At 39.6% G+C, this 22,976-nt stretch overlaps 1 protein-coding gene across 1 annotated transcript; it reads left to right on the top strand.

Moving 5' to 3' along the window:
- Nucleotides 1–14,256: 14,256 nt before the first annotated feature.
- Nucleotides 14,257–21,068, top strand: LOC140853604 (uncharacterized). Its single transcript, XM_073248261.1, has 4 exons — nucleotides 14,257–14,368; nucleotides 17,831–18,009; nucleotides 18,062–18,114; nucleotides 20,978–21,068. The coding sequence occupies exons 1-4, from the start codon at nucleotides 14,257–14,259 to the stop codon at nucleotides 21,066–21,068; spliced, it is 435 nt and encodes a 144-aa protein (XP_073104362.1).
- The last annotated feature ends 1,908 nt before the right edge of the window (nucleotides 21,069–22,976 follow it).

Here is a 22,976-nt window from a genome sequence, read left to right as displayed (position 1 = left end):
CAGGAGAGAATATCTCGTCATAGTCAACACCATAATATTAACAATACCCTTTGGCAATCAGACGGGCTTTATAGGTCTCAACCTTTTCATTTGTGCTCCTTTTTTTTTGAAGACCCACTTACACCCTATGGGTTTTACCCCTCCAGATGGATAAACCAATGTCACACATTCTTGATCTTCATGGACTCCATTTTGAATTTCATGGCTTCAAGCCATTTCTTAGAGTTGGACCTCTGCATTGCATCCATATAGGTGACTGGATACTCATTGTTCTCATCGAGCTCAACAGGATCTCCGTTCTGGATCAAAAAATCTAGGTATCTGTCTGACTAACGCAGTACTCTACCAGATCGTCGTAAGGATGTTTGTATATTGGGCTCTGAGTTTGATCTTATCAAATTCGATTCAGATGCAGTCACTGGTGTCAGTTCTTCTACCTGTCGAACTTCGTCAAGCTCGATTTTAGAGGCACTTATTCCTTCACTAGAAAACTCTTTTTTCAAAAAGTGTGCCTTACTGCTGACAAATATCTTTTGCTCAGTAGGGAGGTAAAAGTAATATCCTCTTATTTTTTTGAGGTACCTTACAAAATTACACTTATTGGACCTAGGTCCGAGCTTATCGGTTTGTAATCGTTTGACATAAGTCGGACACCCTCAGACCTTAGGATAAGTGAGGTTCGGCCTACGCCCTAATCATATCTCATATGGTGTTTTACTAACTGACTTGCTCGGAATATTATTGAGCACAAAATAGACTGTCTCAAGTGCATATCTCCAAAAAAGATCGACAGACTTACAAACCCCATCACGGATTGAACTATATCCAATAAGGTTCGATTTCTTCTTTTTAAGACACCATTATGCTGTGGGGTCCTTGGAGTAGTCCATTATGAGAGAATTCCATTCTCTCCAAGATATGTCAAAAATTTACTGAAAAAGTATTCACCCCCTCGGTCAGATCGAAGAGTCTTAATACTTTTTTCAATTTATTTCTCTACCTCATTACGAAATCGTTTGAACATTTCAAATGATTCGAACTTATATTTCATCAAGTAGACATACCTATACCTAGATAGATCATCTATAAACGTAATAAAATAGCTATATTCTCCTCTGGCACTAATATTCATAGATCCACAAACATCACTAAGTATTAGACCTAGAATTTCACTAGCTTGTTCATCTTTTCTAATAAAAGATGATTTAGTCGTCTTTTTAAGAAGACAAGGCTCACATGTCGGCAATGATTTACAATCATTAATATTGAGGATATCCTCTTGTGCTAACCTGTTTATCCTGCTTTTGTTAATATAATCGAGCCTGCAATGCCAAAGATAGGCATATATGATATTATCTAATTTTGAATGTTTATTTAGAGTGTACATTACACTTATAGACTGTGATAATACATAGATGCTATTTCTTAATTGTCCTCATATTATTGTAACATCATTCATAATAATATCATAATAATCATTCTTTATTGATAAACTATAGCCATCTTTGGTCAAAAGATCAATAAAGATTATATTCATCAAGAAAGATGGACAATAGTGACAATCACTTAAAATAATACTATTAGACTTGAAAATAAGCTCGACAACTCCTAAAGTCCAAATTGAAACTTGACTTTCATCTTCCATATTTAGGAATCTCTCATCGTTCTCAAATTTTTTAGTAACTTGAAGTCCTCGCAACAAATTGTATATGTGAACTGGACTTCCGGTATCCAATACTCAGCTAGTAGTGTCACATATGAAAAAATTACAAGGTGTTATCATATAAGTACCTTGATCAGCAACAAATTGCTCATTTCTCTTTAGCTTATTTGGATCATAGTTTGCTTGACTCAATTCAATCCTAAACCTTTTAGCTAGATTGGGCTCAAGATCAATATTCAACTTCTGATATTGGCCATCGAAGTTGGATCCAATAAGCTCATCACTGTCAAATAGTGAGTGGAGCGATAAATTACTAGCCATTTCTGAAAAAAAAAAATACAGATCTAATTAGTATATGAATTAATCAAGCCTAAAGATATAGACTTTAGTCTAAAAGTTTTTTCACTATTTTATACGAATTGGTAGCCTCTACCTCCAATTCGAAGAATTATCTTAATTCTTTAGCGGATACTAGAATCCACACAAACTGCATACAGGTATGAGTATGGCTCGACCAATCCATATGTATCTATGGATAGATTTTTAATCAATTATTTTTTAAATAATTTTTAGTAATTAATTTTATCCCAGATTTCATTTCAGTAGGTGATGGGTCTCTATTGAAAGTCTTGATTAGGTCCAACCATTAACATGAACCTACTCAATAATTTTAACTAATGAATAATCAGGTCTGAGTATGGCTCAACCAACCCAACCATTCATTAGATAGTATAACAGAGTTATCGTATGATGAATAATAATTCTATCATTCAGAAAAATACCAGACGGATGGCGCCTGAATGTCAATCAGAAATAATGGACCCATTACCATTCACCTTAATGGGAGGCTATGATCTAGTTATCACCATAACTAGCTCATTTTATGGATCAAATAATTTAGAAGATCTAGTTAATATAATTTAATAGAATTAAATACATAGACCAAGTAATCTCAATCCTCCCACTGACTTCACCAAGTCAGATCAGGGTGGACTAGAAACAAGTCGGTCCAACTGACAAGTGATCAATCCTCCCACTTGTTGGAGCACGATCCCGGCTCCTCCCACAGACTTTGGGTGCAGCAGAACCAGCAACGAACAAATCTGGAGACTTCTGGACTCGATCGAAGGCCCTTGATGAAATCAGCCTGGTTGTTGTCTTCTTCGTCAGCCTTTCGTTCCAGATGAAGAACGCCTCTAAGATCACCTCTAAAAAATCCAAGATCTGGTAGCCAACTAGATCAAACCTGGATCGAGATCTTTTAATTCGTAGATCTCAAATCAGGATATTCTAGATAGGGAAGAAGGTAGATAGAACTAAACCTTGCAGATCTGTCTTGCTGCAGTCTTTTCTGTAGATCTGTTGATGGAGATCTCACCCGCACCTCAAACGACCTAAGATCAACTCCAGATCTGAGAGAAACTTGTACCAACCTCATAGCAAGAGATTTCAAATCCTGGACCTGATGTTTGGATGGCTACAAGAGAGGGAGAGGCAATATGGTTGGTGGCACAAAGGGGGAGGGTCTCAAAACCCTAGCGCCTCCCCTGCTTTTTCTGCCTTCTATGGACCTGACGGTAAGAAACCCTAGGGTTTCTTGCTCCTGGGGCATGGAGAATAGCTGAAGAGAGAGAGAGACTTGAGAGAAAGGGTTTTCGTATTCCTTGACTTAATCAAACCTATACAGTGCATGTATATATAAACACAGGGTCAAGTGACCCAAACCCAAAACTTTCTTGACCAACTCTATGGGAGATTAGGTTAACCCAAGTCCATATACACCCATGACTCAACCTAATCTCACCTATCCTGGGCCCAAACTTGGCTCATAAAGAGTTGGTCCCTTGAGGCCCACATAACCTAGACCTCAAGAACCCGAAAGGCTCACAGCCTTTCAACCTAGGGCCCAACTAGCCCTAGAGCCTCCATGAAGCCCTCATGAATGATGGACCTTGACCTTAGCCTTGGTCTCTTGGGCCTTGGGCACACCGCTTGGATCACAACAATCTCCACCTTGGTGTCCCAAGGCCTCAACCAGCTCCACTCTGTCCATCAGCCGAATCAGCTCAACACATCTTTGAAAGCTGTCCCGTGGAAGTACCTTCGTAAGTACATCAGCTGGGTTCTCCTTGGTGTGTACCTTTACCAGCTCTACCTCACCATCCTCCACAAGCTCCCTGATCCGATGATACCGAATGTTGATGTGCTTTGTCCTTGCATGAAAGACTGAGTTCTGTACTAGTAGAAGTGCACTCTGACTGTCACAGTGCACTCTAATGGCCTCCTGAGTAAGGCCCATCTCCATCAACAAACCCTTCAGCCAAATTGCCTCCTTAGCTGCTTCTGTCAGCCCGATGTATTCCATCTCTGTAGTGGATAGGGCGATGATAGGCTGCAGACTCGATCTCCAAGAAATAGGACCTCCATACAGGCTAAAGATGAAGCCTGTCGTAGACCTCCGGGTATCCACATCTCCATCGAAGTTTGCATCTACATAACCATCAATCAGCCCCTGAGCCTTCCAGGATATGTCAGAGTATCCCACTGCACCTCTTCGCTGTTCGTAGCAGATGCCAACTCCAACTGAACCCGTCAGGTATCTGAATATCCACTTCAGAGCTCTCCAGTGCTCCCTGTCAGGCTGCGCCATGAACCTGCTAACCTGACTCACTGCATGAGCGATGTCTGGCCTACAACAGACCATCGCATACATCAAGCTCCCAACTCCTGAATCATAAGGGACCGTCTCCATCTCCTGAGCCTCCACCTCAGTCTGTGGTGCCATGGTCTTCGAGAGTCTGAAGTGACCGGCAAGTGGCAGCTCCGCCGACTTTGCTCTCTTCATCCCGAACCTCTCTAAGACCTTCTGTATGTAGCCCCCTGAGATAGATGCAGCACCCTCCGGGCTCGATCTCTGAAAATCTCCATGCCTAGGATCTTCCTTGCAGGTCTCAAATCCTTCATCTCAAACTCCCGAGATAAGGATACCTTCAGATCCTGCACAACCTTCCTACTCTTGCATGCTATAAGCATGTCATCCACATACAAGAGTAGGAACACCCTAGAACCATCTTCAAGAGACTGAACATAAACACAGGGATCAAACTCGCACCTGAAAAGTTCAATGCTGCGCACATAGGAGTCGAACCGCTTGTACCATTGCCTCGACGACTGCTTCAGCCCGTACAGCGACTTCTGCAACAAACAAACATTTTTCTCTGATCCTGGATCCCTGAAATCGGATGGCTGCTCCATGTAAATCCTCTCCTCCAAATGCCCATGGAGGAACGCTGTCTTGACATCCATCTGCTCCAGCTCTAAATCCTGAGCTGCTACAATGCTCAGCAACACTCTGATGGAAGTATGTCTGACGACGGGAGAGAAGACCTCGCTGAAGTCGATGCCTTCCTTCTGGGAGTATCCCTTGGCCACTAACCTCGCCTTGAATCTGATACCTCCCTGCTCTGAAGGCCCTTCCTTGTGACTGTAGATCCATTTGCAGCCAATGGGCCTCTTCTCCTATGGCAACTGCACCAATCGCCATGTCTGATTCTGATGGTGAGACTGCATCTCCTCGAACATCGTCTGGACCCACCGCTCTCTGTCCTGGCTCTCAATAGCCTTCTGATACGTATATGGGTCTCCATTCACTGTCACCAGGGTATATGACAGCATCTCCTCGAAGCCATATCGGTCCGATTGCCTAATGATCTTCTTGGGCTTGTGTAGGACAACACCGATATCAGTCCTCGGTCCAGCTCGCTCCTGCTGGATCTCTTCGCCTCGATCATCTGTCCGAGTCCTCTCCATCTGTGGAGACACCTTAGGTAGGTGCTCCATCTGAATGTCATATCCTCTAGTAGTACCTGCAAGAGGCAAAATCAAAGAGGTAAGCTGTCCAGCAGCACCCTGCTGGATCTCCTTCTGCTCCTGCTGCTCCTCCATGCCTGCTCGCCTCCGTAGGACTGACTCCTCATCAAAAGTCACATCTCGACTAATGATGACCTTCTTTTCCAAGGGATCCCATAGCCTATATCCCTTAACTCCTCACGGATAGCCTAGAAATACCGTCTTGCATGATCTGACGTCTAGCTTGCTCCGCTCACCAGCTCCAATGTGCACATAGGCCGTGCACCCAAATACCCGTAGATGGCCCAGCCCAACTATCCTCCCAGACCACACTTTCTCTGGAAGCCTGCCATCCAACCTGGTGTGAGGTGATCGATTGACCAAGTAACCCGCTGCGTCAACTGTGTCAACCCAGAACGCCTTTGGAAGCCCTACCTGCAGCCTCATGCATCGTGCCTTTTCCAGAAGTGTTCTATTCATCCTCTCGGCCACCCCATTCTGCTGTGGAGTCCCCTTAACTAAGAAGTGTCTCCTGATCCCACACTCCTCATAGTAGTCCTGGAACTCTCTGCTGGTGTACTCTCCATTATTGTCTGACCTCAGACACTTCACGCTCCTCTCCTGCTCCTTCTCCACCTCAGCTCTCCAGATTTTGAACTTGGTAAAGACCTCAGACTTCTCTCTCATGAAGTAAATCCAGAGTTTCCTTGAGAAATCATCAATCAGGGTCATGAAGTATCTGGCCCCATTCCTAGCTGAAACTGGGGCTGGTCCCCACACATCCGTGTGTACTAACTCCAGAGGGGCTGCACTGCAGGTTGTACTGATATTGAACTGAACTCTCCTCTGCTTTCCCATCTGGCAAGGCTCACAGATCTCCCCTGTAGCACCATCCTCCAGATCAGAGATGAGTCCTCTCCTGCTCAACTCCCTCAGCCCCTTGTCACCCATGTGGCCTAGGCGGTAGTGCCACATCCTGTAAGCCCCTTGCTGGTCCTGTGCTGCAACTGCTGCATCAGACTCTTCGGTCACCACAGATCCCTCCATGCGATAGAGATTATTGTCCAACCTCCTGCCTCTCATCACCACCATTGCTCCATTGGAGATGTTTAATACTCCGCTTCTAGCCCTACTGCTGAAGCTGTATCCACTGTGCTCCAAGTAGCCTAGTGACACCAAATTCTTTTCCAGCTCCGGGACGTGCTTTACATTTGTCAATGTACTCACAATCCCATCAAACATCCTCACCCTGACTGTCCCTATCCCAGCCACCTTGCAAGGATGATTGTCGCCTAAAATCACTGATCCCTCATCTATCTTGATGTATGTCGCAAACCAAGACCTCTGTGGTGTGTAGTGATGTGAGCACGTAGAGTCTAGTGTCCACTCCTCTGTGTAATGCCTGTGACCATCTGATACCACAAGTAGATCATCCTCCACCTGCTGTCCAGCAACTACACTCATTGATTCTGAGCCACTTCTTTCTCCTTTCTTGCTCTTCCATAGTGGACATTCTCGCTTAAAGTGCCCGAACTCGTTGCACTTGAAGCATTTCATCTCTTTCTTTCCCTTCCTGGATTTGGACCGCCCCCTGGACTTGCTTCTGCCTCTGTCTCTATCTGTCCTCTCCCCTACTGCCAAACCCTCTTGGGGAGCCCGATCTCTGGTCAACTTTTTTCTTTGCTCATTAGACCTCAGCACCGAGACCATGTCCTCATATTCCAGAGTCTCCTTGCCGTAGAGCAGTGTAGTCACCAAAGAGTCATATGATCCTGGCAGCGAACACAAAAGCAACAGGGACTTGTCCTCCTCATCCAGCTTCACCCCGATATTCATCAACTCCGTGCACAACTGGTCGAACCTCTGAATGTGGCCAATCACATCAGATCCCTCCTGCATCCGAAGACTGTACAACCTCTTCTTCAGCATTAGCTTGTTGCACATATTCTTCCCCATATACATAGTGTGCAACTTCGACCAAAGGCCCTTCGGGGTCTTTTCTTCCAGCACTGAATACAACGCCGCATCCGTCAAACATCCTCTGATCACCGAGCATACTTTCTTCTCTAACGATGCCCACTGTCTATCTGTCATTCCCTCAGGCTTCTCATCCAAAGCCTGATCCAGATTTGCTTGCACCAGAAGATCCTCCACCCGAATTTTTCACATGAAAAAATTTTTTTTGCCATCAAACTTCTCAAAATCAACCTTCATATTGTTGCCTATGACTGGATCCAAGCCAAACAAGCAATATAAAATCAAGAAGTGTAAAATATACCTTGATGGTACCTTGCTGAAAATTTTCAGCACTTGGGATCTTTAACTTCTCGTGCTTGGAACCGCTTCCTCACCACCGTAGCTCTGATACCAACTATTGGAGCATGATCTCGGCTCCTCCCACGGACCTTGGGTACAGCGGAACTAGCAACGAACAAATCTGGAGACTTTTGGACTCGATCGAAGGCCCTTGACGAAATCAGCCTGGTTGCTGTCTTCTTCGTTAGCCTTTCGTTCCAGATGAAGAACACCTCTAAGATCACCTCTAAAAAATTCAAGATCTGGTATCCAACCAGATCAGACCTGGATCGAGGTCTTTCAATTATAGATCTCGAATCGGAGCATTCTAGATAGGAAAGAAGGTAGATAGAACCAGACCTTGCAGATCTGTCCTACTGCAGCCTTTCCTGTAGATCTGTTGATGGAGATCTCACCCGCACCTCAAACGACCAAAGATCAACTCCAGATCTGAAAGAAACTTGTACCAATCTCGTAGCAAGAGATTTCAAGTTCTGGACCTGATGTTTGGATGGCTGCAAGAGAGGGAGAGGCAATATGGTTGGCGGCACAAAGGGGGAGGGGCTCAAAACCCTAGCGCCTCCCCTGCTTTTCTTGCCTTCTATGGACCTGGCGGCAAGAAACCCTAGGGTTTCTTGCTTCTGGGGCATGGAGAATAGTTGAAGAGAGAGGAAGAAGAGAGAGAGAGACTTGGGAGAAAGGATTTTCGTATTCCTTGGCTTAATCAAACCTATACAGTGCATGTATATATAAACACAGGGTCAAGTGACCCAAACCCAAAACTCCCTTGACCAACTCTATTGGAGATTAGGTTAATCCAAGCCCATGTACACCCATGACTCGACCTAATCTCACCTATCCTGGGCCCAGACCTGGCCCATAAAGAGTTGGTCTCTTGAGACCCACATAACCTAGACCTCAAGAACCCGAAAGGCCCACAGCCTTTCAACCTAGGGCCCAATTAGCCCTAGAGCCTCCATGAAGCCCTCATGAATGATGGACCTTGGCCTTAGCCTTGGTCCCCTGGGCCTTGGGCACACCACCTGGATCACAACAGAATATCCTTCGACCGATCGTGACCTGGTCGGTATGTCGCGAACGCGACATTGGTCGCGTTGGCCTTTTACCTTTCTTGGCCGAAGCCAAGTCGACAAGTTAGCCAGTCGCCTTGCTCGGGTGCTGGCTGCGGAAGGGGCATGGCTTTAACTTAGGAGTTTCTTTTTTTTCTTTCGGCCATTGCCGGCCTTCCACCAACGTAGATATGTCGGTCGTCGTAAGAGTCCGACGCGCCATCGGGGATTGAGCCGCAGATTTTCAATGGAATGCTGGGCCCAAGTCGTGGCGTCAGGGTTCGTACTATTAGCGAGCGCCGACGCACAGTTGGAGAGCTGAGATTCTAGACTCCGAAGTTTTGAAGCTGAGTTTGTATTCCGAACAAGGGCACACAGAGTTTACTGGTAGTACAACCTCAGATTGTCGGCATTCCAAGTTCGAGAAATGGTGCTTCCTTCTAGAGTCTCCAGTCGGTAAGCTCCCGACCTGTAGGTGTCCGCTATCTTATAGGGTCCTTCCCAGTTTGGAGCCAATTTTTCTTGGTCTAGAGGCTTCGAAACTCCTGTCTTTCTTAAGATCAGGTCCTCAGGCTTGAAAAGCTTCGGCTTAACCTTTCTTTATGTTCCTATGATGATTTTTCCATTTTGTCTTTCCAAAAGGATGAGTTGGGGTGTATCATAGAGTTTATACGCATCAAACTTGTTGGACTTGCTCAAATGAGTCTAAACATTCGCCCTGAGGATTTACTTATCCAAATGGTGAGATGGACTCGTTGAAATCACAAATCAGGAACAAGAGGAATTTGGAACAGTAGGAAAAATACTTTCCTTTCTTAATTGGGATAGCTTTGAAAAGTGTTATTTAGGTTTCTTAATTGGGAGCAGAAGGAAAATAAATGCAGCATTTTCTAGTTCAAAGAATATACCACGCCTATTGCACGATGGAAGAACTGTAAGACAATTTTATAGGCACAGGCCATTCTCCTGTGCAAGCTCAAATTAGCCCTTTTCATTCCTAAACAAATGAATCCAAACTGAGTTCAAATGGATCTCTGTGATTTAAGTCTATATCCTGATGCATTCATTCTTGTTGCTTTTTCTTAGATAAGATTTAGTTTGTGTTGAGATCAACCAATTTTAGGTTGTGCATAAGTCTAGATCAATGTCTACATTAATTTGGAAAACATTACTGACCATTCATGCAGGCACAATTGCAAAGGTAACTGGGTCTTGAACGGGTTTTTGTTTTCCATCCAAGACTAGGATGTCAATTTTGATATTACTTTGGTCTCAACTTGAGCCAGATTCAAGTGTATCAAGTGAGGCTTAAAAATTATGCACTAAAATTATACCCTGCACCTTTAGACACAAATAAATAGTGGGAATATGGTGGTTCAACTCATCCCTGGCCTTGGAAACCTGTACTTGGGGTTTAGACTCATAGGCCTCGTCATACTAAGAATAATCAAGCATTAACTAGGACAATAATGCAGTAGAATTTTACACAGAAATATTCTTAATTCTTAAGAATATTCTTGCTCTTTGTATCTCCCATCACACTTCTTAATTTTAAGTCAATGCATTGTTAGAAAATTTTATTAAAATTTAGATTTTTATTAATTATATGATTTGTATTTAATAAAATCGGATTGTGATTTTATCCAATGAAATTAAACTATAGATTGTTTATGATCGTAAAATTAAAAGCCCAATGCACATTTTATTTAAAGTCTAGTTAGATGGTAAGTATGGGTTACTGAATTTTACTAGGTCCGTAATGAAAGAGGCTAGTAAATCATTATAAATAGATTAGGTCCATTTTCCGAAACTTAATTTTTAGACGTTTGCCCTATTGATAGTCGTCATTAGAGCAAGATTTTTGAAGAAAAAGATCAAATACAAAATATATATTTATATATTCTATAATAACATAAATATATATTTTTTTAATTTTTGATTAATTATTTTGATATTTTAATAATTATGTACTTAATCCTATTAAAAATAATTGAACATGTATCAGTGTGGGTCATGTATCATTTAGAACCCAAAAAAAAAATCCATGGACCCCTGGCACCGGATCCTAGAGTTGACGCCTTTAAATTATTTTTTAGAATGTAGCGCATCTTTCCTGTGAAACAGAAAACTTCTTCCCTTGGCCCCTATTGTATTCCACTGTTATTTCTTTTTTTATTGATCACTACTGAACCTGTGTTGGAGCCCGTGAGATTCCCTTTTTTTTTTTTTTGGTGGCTTATGGTTGATGGCATGCTATTCCACAACACGAATACGGCTACCAATCCCATTAAACCCAGAAACAACTCATTCCGGGACGTCTTTCGGCTACGAAACAGTGAGAAAGAAACAATAAATTATATTGATACTGATCGAATATAATTATATATATATATATATTTTTGATAAAAATATAAAAATTATACTCTTAATCTTACTATCATACATATTTTATGTAAGATTAAAGTTTTAATTTTAGATAAAATTATTGTTCATAAAATTGAATGCAACAAATATTAAATTATGGTTGTCAAAGATAATTTTTAATAAATATCTCATGAAACCATATTTTGACAATAATCCTAATCTCGATTGAGAATTTTATGAGTTGTTGTACATATCGCCACTAAAGTGATGCATTAATTCAAGGCTTGTAAGATTGTTTTTATTTTTTTATGAGATATTCTTCATATTAATACGTGTAATTTTCTGCCTAAAGGAGGTTATTGTGTATATTAAAATTGAAGATAACATGAGGTTTGATGGTTGAAATACATTGGTCCTGAGAAATCTGTTTACCTAAAGGTAATAAATTTTTCAATCGACATGTATTATCCTTGATTTTGTAAAGAGGCATATTAGGCCTAGAAAGTTTGTCTACCCAAAGGGGACAGATTTTCGAATGCCTTGTATTCTCATTATTTTGATCTCATACTTTGGAGCTCAATGGCATATCATATTTTCTGTCCAAAGGAGAGTTTATGATGATGTACCTGATGCTCTTAATCAAGAGAATAGCTTATCATGTTTAAAGCTATTTTTGCTGATTTATTTATTATCTGTACCTCTAAAATTAGGGATGACAAAATTAATTCGACCCGATGGGTATACACCCTATCCGAACCCGGTCAAACTCGAAAAATAGGGTTTGACTGGGTTTGGGTAAAACCCGAAAACTATAGTACGGGTATGGGTAGGGTATGGGTAGTACTATTTTCTACCCGAACCCGACCCGAACCTATGGGTATGGATAATACCCGAACCCATATCCGAATATATATATACATATCCGAATATATATATACATATATATATGTATACATATATATACATATATATATATGTATACATATATATACATATATATATGTGTTGGGTGGATGTCTGGCCAGGACACCACCTCCCAAGATCTTTTCAGTACCACGCGATGCAGCAGGAAGAAAGAAGAAACAAAACAAAAAGAAAAAACAATCAAAATACGTGGATCAGCCACAAAAGGACTCGCCTCCACGGGGTATGCAAACTTCACTATGAAAAAAAATTTTACAAGAGGAGACCTCACCCTCAACCCTTGTACACCCAATTCTCTCTCACCTGAAGTTTTCCTCATAAAAGCTCTCTCTCTCTTGAAGATCCCCCTGAACCCCTGAAGTGCCTGGCGACCGCTGTCCAGGAGCCTCCTGCTCCTTCTCTCTCAGCGCTCTCGCCTCTCTCTCTCTCTTCTCGGGTTCGTACGGGCTTCGTACGGTGCAAAAATCGATCCACCCCTTCACTGTTCATCACAGAGCCTTTTATAGACCTTAATCACGACTTAGATCATGATTAGGACTCATTAATCAATCCAAATCACGTCCTAGACCATCCGATCAAGACCGGGAGCCACCCATGTCGTCGGATCGCATTTCGGTCTACAGAATAGTGCCGTGGACCGTGAGAAATGCATGGGAAATGCCCACGTGGTCCATAGGCCCCGCCGTGGACCGGGGCAAAGGGGCCAGTAGGGCCGCGCGCTCGCTTGGGCCGCGCACCAGGCTGGGCCGCGCGCCCGCCTGGGCCGCGGGCCTGGGTCGCGCATCCCGCGCACCGCCGCCTGTGGCCGCGCAGCTGCCGCCCGCCACCGATCGCCGGCGGTCCTCCGCCGTCTCGAATGTCGTGCCGACTTCAAAAGCTCGTATCTCCTCCATCCGAGCTCCGTTTCGGGTGATCTTGGTCTCGTTGGACTCCGTTTTTCATCGCGAACCTCGCTGTGGGCTCAATGTGGGCTGAATCTTAAGGTATCAAATCCTAACAATATGTATATATATGTATACATATATATACATATATACATGTATAGATATGTATACATATATACATGTATAGATATGTATACATATATATATATATATATATATATATATATATATATATATATATATATATATATATATATATATGTATGTATGTATGTATATGTACGTATACATATCCGAATATATATATATATATATATATATATATATATATATATTCGGATATGTATACGTACATATACATACATACATACATATATATATATATATATATATATATATATATATATATATATATATATATATATATATGTATGTATGTATGTACATATCCGAATATATATATACATATACATACATACATATATACACACACACACACATATACACACACACATATATATGATCTCTCTCTTTCTCTCTCTCTCTCTCTATATATATAATTATATATATGTATGTATGTATATGTATGCATGCATATATGTAAGCATGTATGTATGTGTGTGTGTGTTAGAAATGTGTATGTGCGTATGTATGTATGTATATATATATAATTGGTAATTCTATTTTTAATTGATAATATGTATAAAATTATTTTATTTTTTTTTGGGTATAGAATGGACGGGTATGGGGCGGGTATGGATTGGGTATGGGGAAATGGGTTACCCACGGGTATCTCCGAACCCGTTGGGTATGGGGATGGGTATCTCTTTTCTTACCCGATTGGGTATCGGGTAGGGTTTGGGTATAGGGTATTAAGTTCGGATTTGGGGATGGATAGTATACTATCCGACCCAAATCCTACCCATTGCCATCCCTATCTAAAATGTTGTATTTGTGTTTAGTCTCCCTCAACGTGAATAGTAATAATGCCACCATAGAGGTCCTGATCGACTCTAACTACTAAAGATGGAAACAAGACATTGAGTTTGCACTTGATATTGTGAACATTGATTTGGCTTTGCAGATTGATGAGCCACTTAAGCCCACTAATAACAGCATTACTGAAGAGAAAGAGCTCTATGCTAAGTGAGTGAAGTCCAACCGATTGAGCCTGCTTGTGATGAAGAGATCGATTAAAGAATATCTGATGGGTGGTTTACCTGAGACCACCAGTGCCAGGGAGTTCTTTACTGCTGTTGGAGAGAGATTCCAAGTGTCAGATAATGCTGAGGCTGGGCATCTGATGAGTGAATTAATAGGTACAAAGTATGATAGCTAGGGCAGGCAAAATATGATCCAGCCCGCCAATCTAATCCGTATTCGACCCACCATAAACAGGTTTGGACTTAGGCTAAATAGGTTGGGGTCATAAACGGATCGACCCGTTCAACTCGTTTAATAATTGGATTAGATTTGGATTTTAGATATCTAATCTGTTTAACCCATTTAATATTTAGGTCAGATTGAGTCAGATAACCAATTTAACTTGTTTAACCTGTTTAACATATTTCTGACCCATTTAACCCGACTTGTTAAACCTATTTAACTCATTTAAGGTCTGTTTAACCTGTTTAAAACCTATTTAACTTATTTCTGATCTATTTAATTCGATCTGTTTAACCTGTTTAACTCGTTAAACCTATTTAATAAATAGGTTAAATGGGTCGGGTCGGGTTACCTATTTAATAAACAGGTTGGATTCACGTTTAAATTTTTGATCCGTTTAATAAACAGATCGGATTTGGGTTGACGATTTTGTAACCCGACCCACATTGATCCGATCCATTTATGACCCGACCTGACCCGATTGCCATCCTTAATGATCGTTCAAAAGAAATCAGAAAATATATTCTGAGGATGATTCACATTCAATCTAAGCTCAAAAATTTTCAGATCCCTATCAATGATAACTTTATTGTCCATATGCCCTCAACTCATTGCCAGTTGATTTCAGTCAGAACAAAACAGTCTACAATACTCAGAATCAGTCTTGGAGCATCAATGATTTGATTACCAAGTGTGTGGTTGAAGAAGAAAAGCTGAAGAAGGAGAAGACTAAGAGTGCTCATCTTATTGCTCAGTCCAAACCCAGCTACAAAAAAAAATAGAATAATAAGAAATTCAAGTCTTTTGCTCCTAAGAAAAATCAAAACTTCAAGAAGCAAGGTAATGATGAGACACAAGGTGGAGAAGCACAAAAGAGTGATATTAAGAACAAGTGCTATTTCTGCAAGAAAAGGGGTCACAAGAAGGCTGAGTGCACTAAGCTCAAAGCGTGACTCGAAAAGAAAAATAAGAAGCAAGGTAACTCACTAGCTTATATTTGTTTTGAATCAAATTTGGTCAATGTTCCCCTGGATTGACAGTGGTGCCACTGTTCATGTGGTGTCTACCTTGCAGGGGTTCATAAGGAGAAGGAAGCCAAGTGAGAGAGAGTCTAAACTAAAGGTGGGGAACGATGTGAAAGTCAAAGTCAGCTACGTAGGAACTATGAAGTTGAAGTTAGATTTGGGATTTAAATTAGTTTTCGATAATACTTTATATGTATCCCCATTTAGGAGGAATTTGATTTTAGTTTCTTGACAAGATTGGATACAGTTTTATTATTAGTAATGGAAGAATTGATTTAAGTTTTAATTCCCGAGTTATTGATAGTTGTGTTTTATCTGATAGATTGAATAGGATGTGCTTGGCTTCCAATAGTTTTGACTCATCTTTTAATGTGGAACATGTTGGGTCAAAGAGATCCAAAATCAGAGAAAAGTCTTCCCTACTTCGGCACAAATGGCTAGGTCACATTTTCAAGGAAAGAGTTGATAGACTGATAAAGGAAGAAATTTTTCCTTCCCTTGATTTTTAGGACTTGAAAACATGTGTTGATTGTATTAGGAGAAAGTTGACCAAGACTAAGAAGAAAGGTGCAACCTGCAGTCAAGATCTTCTAGAAATCATAGACACAAATATTAGTGGCTCTACTCTACCACCTTATGCAGTAATAAATATTTTATCACATTTATTGATGACTTCTCTCGATATGGCTATATCTTTCTAATAAAAGAGAAATCCAATGCGCTTGAGAAGTTCAAAATTTTTAAAACTGAAGTTAAGAAGCAAATAGGAAAAGTCATAAAGATAGTTAGATCTGATCACGACAGAGAGTATGATGGCAAGTATGACGAAGCTGGATAGCAGATGGGTTCGTTTACCAAGTTCTTATAGGACTGTGGAATTGTTGGCCAATATACTATGCTTGGGACTTTTGAACAGAATGGCATGACTGAGAGACATAATCTCACCTTGAAGGATATGATGAGGTGCATGATGAACAGGTCTAATCTGTTGGAGTATTCACGGGGAGAAGCTATTAAGATAGTACTGTATATTCTGAATAGAGTTTCAAGTAAGTATGTGTCCAAGACTCCTTTTGAATTGTGGATAGGAAGAAAACCTAGTCTGAACCATTTTCGAGTTTGGAGTTGTCCTGCTGAAGTAAGGATTTACAATTCTTCTAAGAGAAAGCTAGATCCCAGAATCGTCTGCTGTTATTTTATTGGATACCCAGAGTACTCTAAGGGGTATAAGTTTTATTGCACAACTCGAGGCACCAGAGTAGTTGAATCAATGATAACAAAGTTCTTAGAGCTCAATGTAGCTGATGAAAGCTATTTTTCATCGATGATTGAGGGTGAACCGGCACCTCTGTTTCAATTTCCTTACCTATAGAACTTGATAATATTATGGCAGAACCTACAGAAGGGATGAGTTAGTATAGTACAGAGACTCAAGATATGCCTGCTGTTAATAAGATTCCTTTAGATTTTGAAGCTGCTATGGAAGAAGCTCCTGTTATAGATGAGCCTATTACAGAGGTTCTTATGAGGAGATCCACAAGAGAGAGAAGATCGGCAATCTCCAATGATTACTATATCTATCTTTGAGAGGCAGATTATGATATTGGCCAGATTATGGATCCTATAAATTATGATAAAGCTATCTCAAGTCCTCAATCTGACATATGGTTAGATACGATGAAAAGAAAATAAAATCTGTGGCAGATAACTCTGTTTGAAAACTGATGGAATTGCCTGGAGGTTACCAACCCATAGGCTGTAAATGGGTATTCAAGACTAAAAAAAACTCTAAAGGTAGGATCGACAGGTTTAACGCCAGATTGGTTGCAAAGGGTTTCACACAGAGAGAGGGCATTTATTACAATGAGACCTTCTACCGATTTCTACTAAAGAATCATTCAAGATAGTGATGGCATTGGTAGTTCATATTGATCTGGAGCTTCACCAAATGGATATGAAGACAGCCTTTTTGAATGGAGATCTTCATGAGGAAGTCTATATGGTGTAACCTGATAGGTTTAAAGAAGAAAGAAAGGAGCACATGATATGCAAACTAAAGAAGTCTATTTATAGGCTCAAGCAAGCTTCTCGACAGTGGTATCTCAAATTTGATGTAGTTGTGACATCATTTGGCTTCACTGAGAACATGTTTGACCAATGTGTATATATAAAGGTCAGTGGGAGTAGAGTTATCTTTCTTATACTCTATGTTGTGACATACTGCTTGCTAGTAGTGATATGAATCTGCTTCATATGATCAAAGATTTCTTGTCCAAGACTTTTGATATGAAAGATCTTGGAAATGCATCCTTTATTCTCCATATCGAGATTCATCGTGATAGGTCTCATAGCCTGCTTGGATTGTCTCAGAGGGCTATATTGAGTGTGTGCTTAAGAGATTCAACATGCAAAACTGCAAGCCTGGGGATGCACCTATTGTGAAAGAAGACAAGCTTAGCAACAAGCAGTGTCCTAAGAATAATGTTAAAAGAAAATCTATGAAGAACATCCCTTATGCCAGTGCCATTGGAAGCTTGATGTATGCGCAAGTATATATGCACCAGACCAGACATTGCTTTTGTTGTGAATGTTCTTGGTCAGTATTTCTCAAACCCAGAACATGACCACTCGATTGCAGCTAAAACGGTCATGAGGTATCTACAAAAGATAAAAGACTTTATGCTTATATACAAAAAAGTGGATAATCTTGAAGTGGTTGGATACACTGATTCAGATTTTGGTGGCTGTTTAGATCATCTGAAATCCATTTCAGGATACATATTTATGCTTGCTGGAGGAGCCATATCTTGAAAAAGTGTCAAGCAGACATTGATAGCATCTTCAACTATGTATGCTGAATTTGTGGCATGCTATGGAGCAATCTGTCAAGCTATATGGTTGAAGAATTTTATTTTTGGACTTCTTATGGTCAACTCCATCTCAAGGCCACTGGTGATCTGCTACAATAATAAGCACAACAACCTTGATCTACAGCTTTGAACCAATTGGAGGGAGTTCTAACGATCGTAGCATAGGTCGAGTTGGGAACTCCTTGAGACTTTCCAGCTAGGCCTTAAAACCTATCTCTCCTCTTTAAGTTAAGAGCCCTTAACACATTCCATAACTGAATGAGCTTCCTCGGAGTCAAAGTCCGTGGACTACAACACTCAGTTTTGAGCCTCGACTGCCACAGTAGGTCACATTTCCATGTGAAATAGGCTTCACCAACTTGGAGAGTGGTATTGCTTTTACGAGAGACTTTCTACAATTTAAGCTGATGGGTTATTCGGAATGGTACTGTGACTTTTTGGCAAGAGGATTGGTTGGGATTTGGTCCTTTAATGAATTTTCAGTGCTGCTATCTTTTATTTAAAGAACAACAAGATCAGTAGTAGATCCAAGCACATAGAGATCAAATATCTTACAGTTAGGGACCTAGTAAAGAAGGAAGACATTTTAGTAGAGTATATTAGTACAAAGTCAATGCTTGCTAACCCCTTAACTAAAGGGCTAAGACTCATAGTTTTCATGAAACATGTTGAGAATGTGGATATTTTAGAGTCTTTCGATTTTTTGGATTAGTGGGAGTTTAATGTTTTTCAAGTTTACGTATTGACTTGATAGATAAATTTTATTTATGATTGACTGTTTTATTAATTGATGGATTTTGTTCTTATATGATTTATATATGCATATAAAACAAAATACAACATGGTGTCTTAAGAATAAATGTTTGTCTTGAAAATAATAGTTGTATGGATATGTCTCATTTTACTATCATGAGATCTCGACATTTTGTTAGGAGACATACAGCTTCTTTTGAAGTCATGGGATTTCTCTAGCTTTTATTAAAGCATGAGGTTAAAGAAAATCATGATGAGGACCGACATGGATATAGTATATATTTTGAGATTACTTATTGGATGCTATTCCTGCCATACTACCAGGCTAGTGATCTATGTCGATATGATTGTTAGTAATTATAACCATAGATTGGTCTTGCATCAATAGAATGACATAATGATTATCATGATTCATTACTAATGGTCATATTGGCTGGATTGTTGTTGAGGTGTTATCTTAGGACCTTTTATTTTTAAAATATGGCCACATCAAAACTTTATTATCTACCGTAGGAGTTAGTTTTATTATTATTAAAAAAAAAACTATAATTAATGTCGCTCAAGTGGAAGAAAAAATTTTTATTAAAATTTAGATTTTCATTAATTGTATGATTTGTATTTAATAAAATCGGGTTGTGACATGGTCCAATGAGAACAAATTATGGGCTAGTTATGATCGTAAAATTAAAAGCCTAATGCACCTTTTATTTAAAGTCTAGTTGGACGATAAATATGGGCTACTAGGTTTTAATGTGCCCATAATGGGAGGGACCAGTAAACCATTATAAATAGGCTAGGTCCCTTCTCCAAAACCTAATTTTTAGATGCTTGCCCAATTAATAGCCGTCATTAGAGCAAGGTTTCTAGAGAGGAAGACCAAGCACAAATTATATATTTGTGTATTCTGCAATGGCGCAAACAATTATTTCTCTAACTTTTGATTAATTGTTTCGGTGTTCTAATAACGGCGCAAATAAATATTTCTCTAACTTTTGATTAATTGTTTCGGTATTCTAATAATCATGTAGTTGATCCTATTAGAAATAATCCAACACGCATAACCTTTTTTTTTTTTTTTGTCAATGTCAAGTGCTTGAAAAGCTAGAGCCTAGGGAGTAGTTGCACCTTCTCTCACAAGGGCATAGGGGCAAGTTTCTATGGAGGAGAGAGTACAAGAGAGAAAAGAGGTCCCTGCACATACTGAGTTCCATTATGTACATAGTTATCTTCAAGTGGTATGCACCAATATCCACTCTACACATGATTAAACTCAGCATATGCCATTGAGATGGCATTCAGCGGAATGGGCCTTTGTTTCTAATGACGTGATCGGGATTCGAGTCACAGTGGATATCGGACTCCAATTAAATGCCAGGACGTGAATGACTGTCGAATGGAGCGTATTCTAACGGTTTGAGCACGACGTCTGAAAATGGCATCTGATTCATTGATCCTCGATGGTACTAAGATGACGTACTCACTCATTGGATTCACCCATATAGTAGGAAGGAGGCCGTTTATTCACCCAATCGGCCCCAAATTGAATATTCTCCAGTGGAGGTTGGGGCTCTATGGTCACGTCCAGAGGAGGTAGATGTGCTAGGTTGTCTCCCTCCAACTTTTTTTTTTTTTTTTTTAGCAAAAAAAAAACTTAGCATATAGTTTTATCAATCAAGCTAGTGACGTCACTTGGACAGTTATCACACCTGCTGGGTTCTTTAAAAATTTTGGAATTAGACATTGTTCAAAATGCACCTTGGATGATGTAGTATTACTGGTTGGCAATTGAAGGCTGTTATAGTAATGCCACCCTATTGCTTAGTTTAGATACTTAGTTTACATCTATAATCAATGCTTCTTGTGATGTGATGCATTTTACTCATTGACGGGGCAGGCTTTGGCTTTTCACTACAACTGAGGAGAGTGATGCTAAGGAGCTAGGCCTAGCGGCGCTCATCATGCCATGCTATATAAGATTACGGTAGGTGACATATCGTTAAAAATTGGAGTGGTGGAATATAAAAGAGAAGTCCAAGGACTTGGCAAATACTTGAAGCAGTGCTGGTGTCACTCTAAACTACCGAGCAAGTAGTTCTCTAAAATAATCATGGGCAATAGATGAAAAGAAGAGGATGGATTCGATGCTATCTGAAACATTGGAAGCCATATGAAAGAATTCTCTGCCTCTCTTAAAAAAGTTAAACAAAAATTGTCACACCTCCAACACAATATCGCGAGCCAACGAATCATACATGGCAACCACTGCATACTCTTGGAGAACCCTCTTCGCAACCATATCAGGCATTCCAAATATGATATCAATATACTATAACAAAATTAATTTAAATAACTAAAAATCAATATTGAATTAATAAATAAATATATTTAAAAGTCTTTATATCAAATAAATCTCGACTAATAAATTTTAACTAATAACAATAGATTTAAATCTAAATAATATTGATGATACTGAATCTTACTTCTAATCTCTCTCTCCTAAGTAGTATCCATTTATGAAACTAAGTATCTAAATCTGAAAAAAAGAGATAATGAACTGACAGCCCAATAAGCAATGAACATGCTAGCTAGATAAATCCAACAATAATTGTATAATAAAAAAAATATGTAAGGTCTATCAATTCGAAATCCAATTCGCATATATAATACTTTTCGAATAGAAAGTATGCAGATGCAATCCTTTCACAATTCAAATTTTGTTCATTAATCAACTTCTTTCAAAAGATCAAGTTCATCTTAACAACGATAAACTAAATCAAAGTAGCAATGCATAATCTCACAAAAAGCATGATTTTATCCATTTCAAATCATTACTAACGGATGTGGTCCTATCCCTTTCAAAAAAGTAATAATCTTATTATTGTTATTAGTCGATATTTTGTTTCATTATTGTAAAAATTTCGACAGCATCTTTCCATGATTCTTCAAGTATACGACGTGAATATGGTGCCTATGCATCCTATCCACCATATATCCAGAGAACAGTGGACAGATAACTACTGAGTACCATATAATGAAATAAAATATTAACTGTTAACAACAATAAAATTATAACTTTTTTGAAAAGTCCGAATACGGGACATCCAAGAGTTGATCTCGATCAAAATCGACTGTTAAATGAAAATCTACAGCTCAATGCAATTTAACTACTATCTCTGAACAAACATTCAAAAATAAATTTTTAATTTATCAAAAAAGAGTAACTTTGCATTGAAATTTTTTCATCAAAAATTTCAGTAGAATTTTTTCTAAAATAAAAATATTTTTTATATTTAATTATAATAAGTAAAAGCATATAAAACAGTACATAAAATAATTAAATTGTAATAAGTAACAGCAATATGTATTGTGCTAGTGGAACAAAAAAATTTATAAATTTCAACAATAGCACTAAAAAATTTATGCAATAAATATAAAATAAACTATAAGTAGTTGAGCATGCAAAATAATATTAACATAAAATAATAATACAAAATCTAATCTTGAGGATCCGATGGTTTTTTATTTTTTTAAAATATTTTTTATCTTAAAATAATAAATATTTTTTATTTTTTAAAAATATTTTTTATCTAAAAATATTTTTTTAAAATATTTTTTTTCTAAATGAGCTCTGGACTCGGCCTCCCATGGCCCCCGCTCTGATGGCGTCGGCGCCGTCACACACCTCGCACCGCTCGGACTCAGCCCCCGCGACCCCGCTCTCGCGGCACCACCGCCGTCACCCATCTCTCGCGAGCTAACCCCCACGGTGCCACTGCCCTCTCCAACCCTCCGCGACCCGGATCCCAACTCGGATCCTGATCAGATCTCAATCTGGATCCCAATCTGAATCGAGATCTCGATCAGAATCTCGACTTCGATCTAATTCGGATCGT

This window comes from Elaeis guineensis, chromosome 14 (genome assembly GCF_000442705.2).
Source record: "Elaeis guineensis isolate ETL-2024a chromosome 14, EG11, whole genome shotgun sequence".
NCBI classification, from domain to species: domain Eukaryota; kingdom Viridiplantae; phylum Streptophyta; class Magnoliopsida; order Arecales; family Arecaceae; genus Elaeis; species Elaeis guineensis.
The sequence above is the reverse complement of the archived record's forward strand: the minus strand, read 5'-3'. Positions and strand labels throughout refer to the sequence as shown.

Bases quoted from the DNA above. Each gene is read 5' to 3' on its own strand.
- LOC140853604 (XM_073248261.1), top strand. From the start codon at position 14,257: ATGGGTGGTTTACCTGAGACCACCAGTGCCAGGGAGTTCTTTACTGCT. The intron at 14,369-17,830 runs GTACAAAGTATG...GGATTGTCTCAG, and splicing joins TCTGATGAGTGAATTAATAG to AGGGCTATATTGAGTGTGTG. The intron at 18,010-18,061 runs GTATATATGCAC...GTTCTTGGTCAG, and splicing joins GAAGCTTGATGTATGCGCAA to TATTTCTCAAACCCAGAACA.